General features: G+C 53.4%; 1 protein-coding gene across 1 annotated transcript in view; it reads left to right on the top strand.

Annotated features, from left to right (window-relative positions):
- The window catches only part of TG (thyroglobulin), a 201,722-nt gene extending 187,491 nt beyond the window's left edge, over nucleotides 1–14,231 (top strand). Inside the window, exons 43-45 of the mRNA XM_024572159.4 lie at nucleotides 11,200–11,334; nucleotides 12,830–13,020; nucleotides 14,009–14,231. Coding sequence (XP_024427927.3) covers nucleotides 11,200–11,334; nucleotides 12,830–13,020; nucleotides 14,009–14,127 — 445 coding nt within the window. The 3' untranslated portion in view covers nucleotides 14,128–14,231. The remainder of the gene's footprint in view (nucleotides 1–11,199; nucleotides 11,335–12,829; nucleotides 13,021–14,008) is intronic.
- Nucleotides 14,232–14,442: the final 211 nt, after the last annotated feature.

Here is a 14,442-nt window from a genome sequence, read left to right as displayed (position 1 = left end):
TTTGGAGTTCTGGCCTCCAGAGCTGCAAGACAGTAAATTTCTGTTCTTTTAAGCCACCAAGTTTGGGGTTTTTCGTTGCAGCAGCCATGAGAAACTAGTACAGTCCCCAAGGCATGCTAGCTTTCCTAAGCTCCCATTATGTTCCTGGTTTCCCCTGGTTACTCGGTTTATACAGCACTTTTCAACATGTCCAGGACCTTGGTAAGGTCAGCAGGGTTGAAGCTAATCTCTGTTTTACAGATGAAGAGTCTGAGGTTCAGGGAGTTTGGCCTGATGTCCCCAAGGACTAGCAGTGACTTACCCATAGCTTCTCTGAGCCCCAGAACTCTTTTTCAACTAAAGCCTGCGGTCTCTCTGCTTCGGACTGTTTATAATTTCAGCCTGATCAAGCATCTGTGTCTGGGTTGCAGGAGGATAAGGAATGGGCAGGCTAGGGTTCCGGTAAGAAGACATTTGGGAGAGAAGGCACGAGAAAGGGTGCTGATGGTGTGGGCAGGGACGAAAGGGGCCCTTGTACCCTGAGGCCTCTGACAACCAGGGAGGCCCAGTGTGGGCTGGCGCCCGTAGCATAAGCCTTGGCTGCAACTTCCGAAGGCCAGACTCTCAGGAAGGCAGGGATGCCCCGGGCACAAGTCCTTCCGCCCAGTTCTCTGCCTCCCTCCCTTTCCAGCAGACATGACGACAAAAGGTACGATACTCTTGGAGCAAGTTCATCAAGGCCCTGAAAAAATATACACACACCTTTCACCACCCAAATGTGTGCACTGGCAGAAATGGATAAATAAACAAGAAATGCAGCTACAGCAGGAGGTCAGAGCAAAACCAAAGGGTCCGCGGGACTCCAGCCAGGATCCATCATGCCCTGTCCCCACCTGACTTCCTTTCCCGGGGTTGCCTTAACCAAGTACCACCGCCGTTTCCAGGTTTCCAATGACACAAATGAATGGTCTCGTGGTTCTGGAGGCCAGGACCCCAACCTCTGACAGCCCCAGGCGTTTCTCGGCAAGTAGATGGCCGTCTGCCCCTTCTGTGTCAGATTGCTCCTTTTTATAAGAGCACCAGTCATGTTAAAGCCAGCGCCTCCCGGGTCTTCACAGTCATACACCGCAGGGCCCAGGGACAGTCCTGGCCCAGAGGGGCAGCCTAGGTGCTCCAGAAATCGTGCCGAACGACAGGTGATCCAACCTCCTCATCCGACGGGTGGGCAGTGGGGACTTTGCAATCTAGTGTATGGGCTCCTGGGGCTCGGTTTTGCTGTCTCCAAAACGGGAGTAGAGGGGTACAGCCAGGTCTGCCAGGGGGAGGGAGCGAGGCAGAGGACGCGGGCCCCAGCCCCTTTCCCACTGTCTCACAGCTGAGCCCCCAGGGAATGTCATGGTCTGCAGTTGAAAGAGTGTGAAAAACCAGGGTGCTCTCCTCGTAGGTGCCTTCTAACTCTGTCGTTTTGGGGAGAGAGAGGCATTTAGCACCTCTGGCCCATTTTACGGGCAGAGACGGAGGTGAAACGAACAGAGGAGGAAAGTATCCTGGTTACAGCAGGGACCCTGGGCCGACCGCCTTGGTTAGAAACCAGCTCTGACCCTTATTAGCTTGATGACCTAGACCAGTCACTTTACCTCCTCGGTGACTCAGTTTCTTCATCGGTAAAATGGGGACGAGAAGAGTGATACCTACTTTAGAGGGTCCCTGTGGTGATTACCCTGTAGAGCAGAAGGCCCCTGGCAAACTGGCAGTGCTGAGAGCATCCGTTCCTCACGTCCGTCAGGACAAGTGCCTGCCAGCGCCCGTCCCTGTGCTGTGTCCCCACTGCGGGCACAGCGGGCACCATCTACAGAGCAGACGCCCGCCCCCTTGAATGAGCCCCAGGAGCTCATTCAGCTCGGTGGCAGGTTTCTTGCACTGTGCCCTGGAGCTGTCACACCTGTCATTTATTTCTGGCTCAAGTCTACAGACTTAGAGCACACGTGTGCACCTTACGTTCCCAGCCATCTGGCTCGCGCCTCCCTCCCTGTGAGCATTCATTAGCTTTCCTGGCGTGGCTAGTGAGCAAAACCCAGTGAATTACCACTTTTTCCCCGGCTGTGGTTAATGAATCACAGAGGAGTGTGGCTCTGTAATGGCTCACCTCAGTTATAGATGGGATTTTGTCCCCGAAATTAAGGGACGAACTCCGTGAGGAAGGTCTTGACTTATTTTGAATGGGGGTGGGGTGGGGTAGGACTCTTGGGATTAAAAGTCTAGCCAGGCTCCGTATAGGATGCCAGTCCACTCTCTAACTTGGGGAGAAGTGGCTTAGTACAGTGGAGGAACACACTTTTTGAGGTTAATTCCATCTCTTCCACTATGAGTTTTCTTCATGTGAGCAGGTGCCTGGACCTCAATTTTCTTTACCTATAAAGTGGGTATAATTACACCTTCGTGAGAGTGTGAAGGTTCCAGTCAATGAATGTTAAACAAGCCAACAGTGTGTTGTAGCTGTTCAATATTGGTTCTTTTCCCTTTAGGAAAAATAAGGTTCTAAGAAGAAAAAAAACCTTAAAATGTCTAAATAGGCAGTAATGTTCCATTTTCTAAGTTGTCCCAACCCTGGAAAACAGAGCCATAAATTCTAGACTGAGGACATTTTGCACAGCACTGCATTTGCATTCGAGACAGTTCTGTGCATTCCAGGGGCTTTTAACATTTCAGATTCAGAATCTTATCTTTCTAGTTGACTGTCTTGGTGAGTTTGTTGGAGTTAGCAAACTAAAGAAAATAATCCTTGGTGGCTGGATTCTTGAATTGGGTCCACTGGTCTGGCTACATCCTGTGTCATTAACAAGATTATTTCCTAGTAAAGATAGAAGTCAGTCATTTCCTGAAACTGACCACTCCAGCCTGGCGATATGGGTAAGGTTCTGGTGTACGTTCTCTTCCCCACTGATGCACTGATTCAGCAAACATTTACCTACTGCCATCTACGCCCCTGGTCGTCTTCCAGATCCTAGAGATAGAACAGCCGCGAGGACGGCCTCTGGAAACTGGCACCGCGTCAGGGAGTGGGCCGATGAGTGCACAGGATAGGATAGGGTGCAAAGAACAGGCACCACACACATGAGTATGCAGGGCACATCCAGATAACTGACCCAGGGAGGGGAAAGGAGAAAGGCGTGTCGTGCCTGAGGGTGAAGAAGGAGGCCAGGAGCTGGAGTCTATTGAAGAAAAGGGAAGTGGTTGGAGATTCAGGGGGGAAAAACACAAGGGTCTTGTAGTTCCCAAAGAAGTTTATAAACAGTAGCGTGCAAAACGGTAGTATTTTATCTGAGTATGACGGAAAGGCATTGGAGATTTTTAAGAAGACACAGTATATAGACTGCCCAATGGTCTTTTCTTTCACATTCAAAACCCAGCTCTGTAAAAGCCAAGTGTTTTTTTAAATAGAATATAGAATAAAACCCTGATTTCCCACACAATGGTCAGTTAGTTCATCAGAAAATCCAATTAAAATGGGAACTCATGGAAAATGAGTAAGATAGGCTTATACATCACACCTTTAGGTTTCACTCTGAGCATGTACGCGTGCTCAGCTGCCATTGTTTCAGCCCAGAGCCAAAGGCGAGCAGGTAAGTGCTGTTTGGAGCTCTCTGAATTTCTTGCAAAGGCAGAAACCTAATGCGTGGTCTGTGACTGCCAGTCTTGCTTTCCTGAAAGTAGGGCATCCACATGAAATGTGATTAAGCCCTCCAATTACAATAACAAACACAACGGGGGTAAACAGGTTAGAGACAAACGCAGTTGGCTGTGGGTAAACACTGAACTTCCTGGTGGGAATGATGCCTGGGGCCAGGAAAGTTCAGCCTCTTCTGAGCCACAGTTACTCAGGCTTTTTGTCTGGAATAAAAGGTCCGGGTTAATCTAGCAAGGCCTCCGAAAGCTTTGACGGGCTCTGCTAGGCGATAAATCACCCCGCTCTGCTGGGCTTTAGGGAATTAGAGAAACATTGCAAGCATTTCACTTGGGGCAGGAGATGGGACTGTAGTATTTTAAGTAAATCGGGGGGCTCATTTTTTAAGGAATTGTGTAGGAATCCTTTTGTAGAACAGAAGCTGTTGGTCCATAATTCACGGGCAGAATTTGAACTTTTGCATGTTAGATGTGTCCAGAGAGAAGCACACCAACAGGCTTCCGTGTGCAAGCGACTTAGCAAAGTTTCAACCCTTCAACAGAAAAGTCTGGGAAGCAGGGGGGGTTCACTCCCCTGGTTCCTGAATTTCCTTTGGAGGAAGTTATCTAGAGATGCCAGCTGGAGATAAGAAGGGGAGTCTGTTTTATGGGAATGAGGTCAACAAACTTCCTCCTACAGACAGAACAACAGGGAAAGAAGTTTCTGGAACAACAGGCTCTCAAATTGGTCTAATCAGATGGGCTGGAGTGAGGGGCCTCCCCACAGCCTAAGCCTCTTGAACCCATTTTCCTGAGAAAAGCCACATCCGTCCTGCAAGAAAGAGCCTGCCCACTCTGTCCCCTCACCTCCAGGGTTGCCCAGCTCAACCGTCTTCCCAGCTCAGCTCGTCGTGTCAGCATGGCCAAGGTCAAGTGCATTTCTTTTGACGACACCATCTCAGTCACAGTGCTCCCTAATTAGCTCGCAGTGTTCCTCAGTGAGAGTCCCTCATGCTGGCACCAGAGCTCATTCATGTCAGAAGCTGGTACAATGAATAACCTCTGAGGTGTAGCCCCTACCTGCAGGATTTAAGGCGAGTGGGATGGCTAAAAGGTAAGGTGGGCAGGGGGGAGGGCGCATCATGTAAAAAGGACCAGCCTCTGCCTTTCCTGGACAACTCAGGGACCCTGAGATTTGTCACTTCCTATCTTTATTCTCCCACCACTCCAGGAACGGCTCTAAAAGAAAGGCAGCTTGCAAATTGCCTGCTTAGAAAAGGCCGATGTCCCTGTCCCCTTTAAGAAGTGGCCTTCAATTCCTCTGGCCTCAGTTCTCACACCTTTCACAGAACCGGAACCTGAAGGACCTTAGCAAGCATGTCATTTTGTAACTCCAAGACTTCCAGTTTTCCTGGACCAGGAAAAATTCCAGTTTCGCCTTGCAGCATCATGATGTACTTCTCGGTATAACACCTGAGGCCCAGAGTGTTGGAGGCTGTTACCTGTCGTATCAGCTCCCAGGCAGCCATCCCCCCTGGCCCAGTCACTCCTCCCTGTCCCCCTCTCCACACAAAGGACAGAACCCACTCCACGCCCTCACATTCTCTGGGTCTCTGCCCAAAATACCCCTCCCCCCTTGGCCCCTGGCTAAACCCCTACTCCCCTTTCAAGGCCTAAGTCAGCTGTGATTGCATCTCTGACTTTCTATAAACTCCTCTCCATCTCCTTGTCTGAAACATACCACTTTTCTCTCTCCTCTTATGGCACTTTGTAAATATTTCTATCATTCGATATCTGTCACTTTATCAATCATACAACTCACAGCATTTTGTGTTGTTGTTGTTTTTTAAATGCTGACTACTTTGCATTTCCTGTTAGGCCACAGCTCCATCCCAGAATGGCTGATGTACTTCTCCTTTATCCCCAGCACCTATTCAGAGCGGGACACCCAGTAGGCTTCCGCCAAGTGTGGCTCCAGAGAGTCTTGTCCTGACATCCTATGTTTGGCCACCATGCTCTCTGAACTACACTGGCATCCCGAGACCGAACCGCACACAGTCACCCCTCGGGCTATCTGGCTGGTCCCTTCTTCCCAGTCTGGCCAGCTGTCGCGTCACCATCAGCCAGTCCCCCACGGGTGGCAGTTTGCACATTGTAAAGGGAATCCATTCACCCTCTCTCTTCGGGCATCTAACGATGCCGCGGGGGAGGCGGAATGGGGCTGGTTAGACCCATCGTACAAATAGAAAGCCCAGGGCTCAGAGGGCTGGTGCTGGAAGTGGGGGTTAAGCCAAGCCCCCTCAGCTTGGGCAGGGAGCTTCCCCAGGCCCCGCACCCACGTCTGACGATGAGAAGATCCAGACCTGGCCTGAGCACATGACAAGTAACTGTCAGACTTGGGAAGATTTGACCAAAGACCGCAAATGACAACTAAAAGCTAAGGAAGACCAGCAGGACCATACTCCCAAATCACTGCAGCGGATTTGTGCGTCTGATGTACCAGTGACCAGACGCAGCACAGAGCGGGGAAGCCAAGTCAGTATGCAGGGACCGTCTGCCCCCAGACTTCAGATACTCAGCCATCGAGTTTCTCCTTTTACCTTGTCGGGCCCTGGTGCTTTCTCTTGTGTCTCCTCCTGCTGATGCTGCATCCAGATCCCCTGTTCTTCCTCCAGCGGGTTCTGGGACTCTCAGCCAGGGCCCAGACTCATTGCAGGCTTGGTCGTCCACTCCCAAATGCCGTCACCCGAGGTTCCCACTGTCTGTCCCTCCTCCAGATGTCTGCCTTAAACTGCTCAAAATAACTCCAGCGTCCTGATAAAGATCAGCCCTGCTAAGGAAAAAACAAAGCAGAAGTTCTCGTACACGACACATTGGACGGACTGGCATGCCAGGCCTTGCCCCTGAAGCTGTGCTCTGCAGCCTTCCTGGGTCACCGGCGACAACGGGCTGGCGCCAGCTTCCACCAGTTTGCGAGAGCCAATGTGCATGTCTTTTCCCAGCTCCGTGTTCCGTGACATGTGTTGGTAATTTGAGATTGTCTATGGCGGGAGTATTGACACCATGGAAATTGGCACATGCTACAAAAGCGGACCTCTCACCGTGCCGTGCAGACCAGCCGGGAGACATGCACCAGCCCGCCATTGGCACAGCTCTTCCTGAGAACGCGATCGAAGCTATGTCACCTCGCCCGACAGAGGGGCACATGTACCATTTCACACCGCTTCCCACATAATCCCAGGGAGCTGGCGGCCTTCTAAGACCCCGGGATGGAACCCCCAGGTTAAAGAACCTCCCCCCGCATTCTTAAGCTTTCAGGTATTTCTTCTCCCAGGAAAAATGGAAAAATAAATGGGCATATGGGCCAGAGATTTGAAATATTTTATTGCAAAACCTAATTCAATGTTTGGAAGGATGCATGTGTCACAATTCAACAGTTAGGGACACTGAGGCCCAGAGAGGCTATATATCTTGTTTAAGATTTTCAGACACTAAGCCATCGACTTAGGATTTGAACCGAGGACACTGGTCTTGAAAGTTTGTCTCTGTTCATTCAAAAAGCCCCTTTCGTTGGAAGAAGCAGTAGACAAGGCCACTGTGGTGGGCAGAAGGACGGCCCCCCAAAATGCCCACATCTTAATCCCCTAACCCTGTGACTGTGTGACCTTCCACGGCAAAGGGACTAGGCAGATGTGATCAAGGTGAAGGACCTTGGACGGCAGATTGTCCAGGGTCATCCAGGTGGGCCCAATCTAATGACATGGCCCTCAACAGCAGAGGAGAGCAGCAGAGGAAAATGCCACAGAGAGAGGCGTGCGAAGAACCTGACTCCCTGCTGTTGGCTTTGAGGCTTGAAGAAGGGGACCGTGGGTGGTGGCTGCTAGACGCTAAGGATGGCCTTCGGTTTACAGTCCAGGAGAAAAGGGGAGCCCGGGTCCTCCAGCTCCAGTAACCGAATGTTGTCACAACCCCCGTGGGGAGGCAGGTCCTTCTCAAGGCCTCCAGAAGGAATGAGACCTTTATTTCAGCCCAGTGAGATGCAGGCGGGACTTTTGAATTCCAGAAACTCTGAGGCAGTGTGTGTGTGTCCTTTGAAGCCATGGGGTGCGTGGTGATTTCTTAGGGGAGCAGTAAAATGAACACGGCACTTTCTCTGAAGGGCCTCCTGAGAAAAGGGCCATTTCCCCTTCCACCCACTGGGAGAGGAAGGAGCAGGCCCTGGTGGTTCAGCAGAGGCAACAGGGCCGTCCCCACTGCTTCCCCGGTTTCTCCGCCACCGGCTCCAAGGGGGCAGCTTGGAGGAGGTGTAGACCTCCACAAGACCAGTAGTGACATTGGTGGAGGAAACCCATGCAACGAGGCTGGTGGGGACAGCAGGCCTTGGAGCCACGGACTGGGGCCGAAGTCCTGGCCTCGCCATTCACAGCTATGGGGCCTTGCCAAGAAAACAGCCTGTAGAAGCCCACGTTTCCTCCCATGTAAAAACTCAGCCAGCTACGCCCACAATATCTACCTATAGGGACCTTGAGGTAGTACGGGTGGAAGTGGTCATCACCTGCACTGTGTGGGTTTGTGTGAGAGATGACTTCTGTGGGCCTTGTTACAACTTCTCTCTTCCTGGCATTCTTTGCTTTGTGTTCCTTTTCCCTTTAAGGATCTGTAAACAACGTTGAGAACTCGGCTCACGAATACCTTCTGGTGACCCTCAGTGCCCTGCGCATAGGGAGAGTGCACAGAGCACAGTGTGGGGCCGGGGCCCTGAGCTTTGAATCCTGGCTCTCCGTGTGTCTGGCGTGTCTCTTCTCCTTTCTGAGTGTTGCTGCCTGGAAAACTGGCAGATGATGCATCCACTGGCCTGCTGGTCCTGGATGTCAGTGTTCAAAGGCCCACCCGGTCCCTGGCACATCCCAGGTGCTCAGGAACCGACAGCTGTGACGGGGCTGAGCAGAGCTGGCGGTGGGACAGCCAGCTTGGCACCCGCGGAACCTGGCAAACACAACAACCCTGGCGCGGCACGCAGACTTTGCTCTTCAGGCCCCGGGAGCCTGAGCGTTTTTATGGCACGGCCCCTTCCTGCTGTCCTCTCAGGAACAAAGCTGACCCCACTCTGAGGGGGCCCAGGGGGCCTGGCGATGGAGATGCTGCCCCCTGTGGTTCTTATTCTCCTCATCCCGACCAACTGCAGCTGGTCCTGTGGGTCACACACGTCCCTTCTCCCTCCTGTGAGGCCTCCCAGTGTCAGGGCCCTGTGTGGGCACAGTGATACGACACCCATTGTGATGTCTGGCCTGGGTAAGAACAGTTGTTTCGAGGAGCTGCCACATGCTGTGGCTGGTTGGGTCTGGTTTTTCATGATGAGGAAACTGAGACAGAAGTCAGATGATTGCCAGCTGCACAGGCGGTGAGTGTGTGAGCTGAGTCTCAGCTGAGAGCCTCAGCCTGCTGCCTGCCACATGTATACCTGGTGATAATGCTCGTGCTCATAGGAGGCATTTCGGCTCTTGAGTCCCACAGAAGGCCCCAGGCTAAGCTGGGACCTGGCCATCGGGCCCCAGCCCCGTCCCTGCTGGTCCCCATGGTCGCTCGCCTTGCTCGAGAATCCCCTTTCCCAGTCTGGGGGAGCCGGAGGGAATCACTCTGGGTCAGAGCCAGAGCCACACTGCGCACCCACAAAGCGTCTCCCTTCATGTTCAGCCAACCTCCACACCGGCTGCTTTTATCTGGGGCCGCCTAGTCTGCGGCTCTTCCCAGCACATCTGTCCACTGGGTGCTCCGCCCCTTGTACCACATAGAGGGGACTCGCTGGCAACCTTGCTCCCAGTTTCTGCTGTTACTTTAACGACTGCTGGTTGCATCAGGAAGGAGAAAGAACTGGGCCACACTGTGTTCACCTTGAAGCACCCACTCCATACACCAGCTTGCTCTGGTCTTCCCAACATCCCTGTGACGCAGGTATTTAAACACCCGTTCCATAGACGATGATGCAGGGAATCGGGGAGGTCTGGGTACTTGCCAGACGTCACCCACCTTAACACAGAAGGAGGAGCCATGCCCCTGGGCCTTTGGGTTAACAACCTGCTTCCTAGCAAAGCTCCTGATCCGACTCCATTGTTCTACTTACTGTGTGTCTCTGGGTAAATGGAGAAACCTCTCTGGACCTCGTTTCCCTTGTCTGAAAAATTAGAGACTGGCTCTTGAGATAAGTTTGGGGCCAACTACAAGGTCAGAAAACAGTCTCCACACAGGACCACGTCAGTTCTGACCCCAAGTGCAAGTTCAAGGGGGTCCCCACACCAACCTCAGCTTGATCACTCACTAGAAGGTCACACAGACCTCAGTGAGAGCTGCTGTGCTCGTGGTGATGGCTGTCACAGGGAAGGGTACAGGTGACGCTCAGCCAGAGGAAGAGCGGCACAGTCGGAGCCCGGGGTGGGGGTGAGGTTCCCAACGCAAAGCTCCATTGCTGTCTCTTGTGGAATCAGGAGGGGTCGCTCTCTCGACACTGGTATGTGACAGCACGCACTGAGCAGTGCCAGTCGGGAGACGCACCCAGACTCGGTGTTGGAAGGTTTTACTGGGGACTCGCTAGGCAGGCACGATTGACTGGTTGGTGGCCCATGTGGTCAGTCTCCGAGTTGGCTGCTACCATGTGACTCAGACCTCCCACCCTAAGTCATGTGGTTGGCATTTCGGCATGGCCAGCCCCCACCCTACCATGGTAGGATGTGGTCACATGCACTGGACAACCCAGTGTGGCCAGCTTTTTCCTAAACAGAGACACTCCTATCAGGGATGACATCAGTTACCCCCCAGACATGGAGGACACAGGCCAGACCTCTCCTTGGGGAAAGCCAGATTCTTTACTGTTCAGCTATAAAGTCCCTCCCAGCTCCCCCACTCTCCCGTGTCCAGTCCCAGGGCCCCATGTACCCCTGGCCTGGTCTCCCCAGTGCTAGCTCCAGCTCCGTCCATTCAAACCGCTCGTCTGGCCTCCAAATCTTTATCTCCTTCCTGCCTGCAGCTTGCTAGATGTTCATTCCGCCGTAGAATATATTTATATTTAGTGACCTGCCGCTATCTGCAGGCACCATACCAGGGTGGGCTGCACGGGCACATGTAAGCCTTGAAGAGCCGTGAGCGTGTGCATGCGTGCCATATACTGGGCGCCATATATGAACAAGGGCTGGCACAGAGTAGGGCTCAAAATACAGGCTGCTTTGAACAAACAGGTGTTTGACGGATAGTGTACGTACATGGCTGGAATATGGTCAAAAGAACATTCTCTCGGACAGTTACTCACAGGGTTGTTCCCAGAGACTTGGGTGCTCGGTGCGGCGTTTGCTTTAACCAACAGATAGGCCACAGGCCCCCCCCAAGGGGGCCGCCGCACTAAAGGTCTGGCCAGGCTGAAACTGAACTAAGCACTGAACAGAAGCCTAAACACGGAGAGAAAGGTCTTCTTTGAGGAGGAATGTTGGTTTCCAGCTCATTTGGTTTTTCCAGCAAGTTATTACTCTCTTCACCTTTGCTCCTCCTTATTTCCGTGTGTTTTCTCAGCCTGGAATTGCTGGCCGATGTCCAGTACGCCTTCGGGCTGCCCTTTCACCCTGCCTACGAGGGGCAGTTTACCCGGGAGGAGAAAGGCATGTCCCTGAAGATCATGCAGTACTTTTCCAACTTCATCCGATCCGGGTGAGTGGCCCACGCGCACCCTGACGCTCTCACTGCACGCCCCTGTCCCCACTCCAGACGCAGGGGCCACAATTTGCATTGATGGACTCGCGCCTGCCTCCTTCCACTGGGCAGTCGCCTGCCCCTGGTCTCCCTGGCTCAGTCTCCCCTTTCTGGCCAAAACTACCTTCACGTAGATTCATCTAGGCGAGGAAAGGTTTCAGTCCGACTCTGCCCTGTTCAACCGCATTTGATGGCCCTCGGTCAGGGCTTCTCCGCCCCAGCCCTGCGGCCCTGCGGCCAGGCAGCTCTCTGTGCTGGGGACCGCCCGGGACTGTAGGCTGCTTAGCAGCATCTCTGGCCTCCACCTCACCCTCGTCCCACTCTTGAGAACTGCAGCTATCTTGGACGTTGTCAGATGTCCCCTGGAAGGCAGAGTCACCTCGAGTTGAGAACCACTGTATCGGATTATCAAGTTAAGTGAAAAAGCTCCAGACCCGTCACTATCTACCTCTAGCGGCCCCCACACACCTCCTCCAGCCCTTTTAGCAGACCGACTGTTCCTGCCTCCCAGATTGCCTCCTGCTACTCCTCCCACCTGTAGCGTACCTCTCTCCCTTTGTCCCCTTGCCTACACGCACTGGTCACCTAGCACGGTAGTAGGACCCCAGAAAGGTACAAGGTCAAAGAGTCATGTTTCAGAGATAAGCTGCTGACAGTCGGAACCGTAAAACCCAGCCATAACTAATAGCAGCACAACAGAGAACTTGATACAGTATTTTGTGGGAGTCAAATGGAAAGACCTCTCTTTTAATTTGGAATTTGAAAATGTTTTACTACAGAGGTGATATGGAAGCTGGGCCTTAGGGGATGGATAGGGTCCTCAGGTAGGGTACCGAGGACAGAGGGCACTCCAGGGGAGGAGTGTATGGGAGCCAGGGCAGGGGCTAGAAACGCCCCTGGCTCGGTGAATGTCAGGTGGTGAGGTGGGGCTGGAGTGCAGCTAGCATGGGGGGCGGCTGTGCTAGGAGGGGGTTCGGGATGACAGGTCCGAGAAGGAGCCTGCTTCGGGGGGCATGCGACATCCTCTTTCCAAAGGAAGTTGACCCGCAGGTGGCAGACGCGTTTGCCTGGCTCTAGGCCCCCCTCCCTGCCAGGCCCGGGGAAAACGGAGGCATCCCAGAGACTGGCTGTGGTGTCCAGATTAAAGGGCACCAGTGCAGAAAGGGGCACAGCGGCCTCCTGAGCGTTCAGAAACCCAGAAGGGCACAGCCAGGTCCTGCGCAATGCTGCTGGGTCATGACCTCAGGTCTTCCTCTTCTAGAAATGGCCTGAGAGTGTGCGTCCAAGGCCTTCACACCTTTAACCATCTGTAACGCAGCAGTTAAATCCTGCTCAGGCCCCCAGAGATGTATGAGCGGGTCCTCAGGGACCACGTACAAGTGGAAGTGATCCCAAGTGATGAAAGGAAAGATAGGTTTCCTTCATGGGTGTCTCTCTCGTCCCCTTCTCCCAGAAATCCCAACTACCCTCATGAGTTCTCGAGGAAAGTGCTGGAGTTTGCAGTCCCCTGGCCTGACTTCGTCCCTGGTGCCGATGGCGAGAACTACAAGGAGTTCAGTGCCCTGCTCCCCAATCGCCGGGGTCTGAAAAGGGCCGACTGCTCATTCTGGTCCAAGTACATCGGGTCCCTGAAGGCACCTGCAGGTAGAGGAGCCTGGGGCAGGCGGGGCCAGGTGGAGGGTGGGCGGGTGGGCGATGCTCAGCATTTACTGCGTGCACGGTGTGTTAGCTGAGCGTACTGGAGCCACCAGGTCACTGGGGGGCCGTCAGCATGGCTGCCTCCCGTGAGGAGCTCCCAGTCTGGGGTACTCCTCTTTGCCAAGGGCCTCCTGTTCTGATGGGGGCAGGAGGGGGATGTGAAAGAGAGATAGGACACTTTGGGGGGGGGGAGGGCTGTGGGGCAGTTGAGTGGGGAGCCAGCCGGCTACATTGGTATCAGGAGAGAAGTAGGGCCTTGAACCTCCTCCTCACTGCCCTTGAAGGGCGAGGTAAAACATCTTGGAGAGTGATCTCTAGCCAGGGGCGAAGTGGGCATTCTGCCCCTTCCTATTGAAATGGACTTCCTGTTGAAGAGAACTTCCTCTTGAAGAGAACTTCCTGTTGAAGAGGTGTTAAGGAGAGAAAAGGAACCATAACAAGGCCACTGGGAGTATCAAGATACAAGCAATGCCCTTAAGAAGCTTCTGAGAGAGAGGAGGGGAGGGACTGAACCTAGTGACCCAGTGACTGTCCTTCAGCTTCCTGGTGCCTGCGGGAGGTCTGCCCCGGAACGAGGGTTGGGAAGTCTTCCCAGGGAGGGGTACTGGGCTGAGTGTTTCACAATGGCCGGGGTTCTTCATGCAGAGACCTGTAAGAGTGGAGCATTCATCAGGGAAGTGACTTTGTCCAATACCTTTCGGACTCTCAACCCTGCTTCTTTTACCTTCTAAGACCCAGAGGCTGTCTGTCAATGAACCCAAGCCCCACTGTATCCTCTGCCTCTCCCTACAGCCAGGTTATCTGGAAATGCCCCTCTGTAGGGCATTAGCAGGGAGCGCCCATCAGAGGCTCGGGGCTCTTTGGGTCAAAGAGGAAGTGGCAAGGGAGGAAAGTCTGGATCTGGATTGGACTGGCCTTGCCCCTCCTGTTTCAGATGAAGCCAAGGATGGGCTGTCCGCAGGCAGTGAGGAGGAGGAGCAGCCGGCTGGCTCTGGCCCAAGAGAAGACCTGCTGGACCTCCCAGATCCAGGCTCCAAGAGCTACAGCAAGTGACCAACCCATGACACCTCCACCCACCCTGCCAACCCCACCCCAGGCTGCCACCCCGGGCACCTTGTCTAAAACTGCCACTAACTTTCAATAAAGTGTCCACATGCAGTCACACATTGGTGACTCTGATTTGCTAATTCAAGACAATCCTTGGGAGATGCCAAACTGTGTCTTAATAATCTTCTAATCTTAACCCCACCTTCCTGCGTTTTGAACCCCGGGACGCTATCTATTATTTCCTTCCAACAAATATTTCTGTAGCATCCTCTGTGCACCAGGCTCTGTGCTGGGCGCTGGGGAGGCAAGGGGCCTGCCCTC

Source organism: Desmodus rotundus, chromosome 8 (genome assembly GCF_022682495.2).
Source record: "Desmodus rotundus isolate HL8 chromosome 8, HLdesRot8A.1, whole genome shotgun sequence".
Taxonomy (NCBI): Eukaryota; Metazoa; Chordata; class Mammalia; order Chiroptera; family Phyllostomidae; genus Desmodus; species Desmodus rotundus.
The sequence above is the reverse complement of the archived record's forward strand: the minus strand, read 5'-3'. Positions and strand labels throughout refer to the sequence as shown.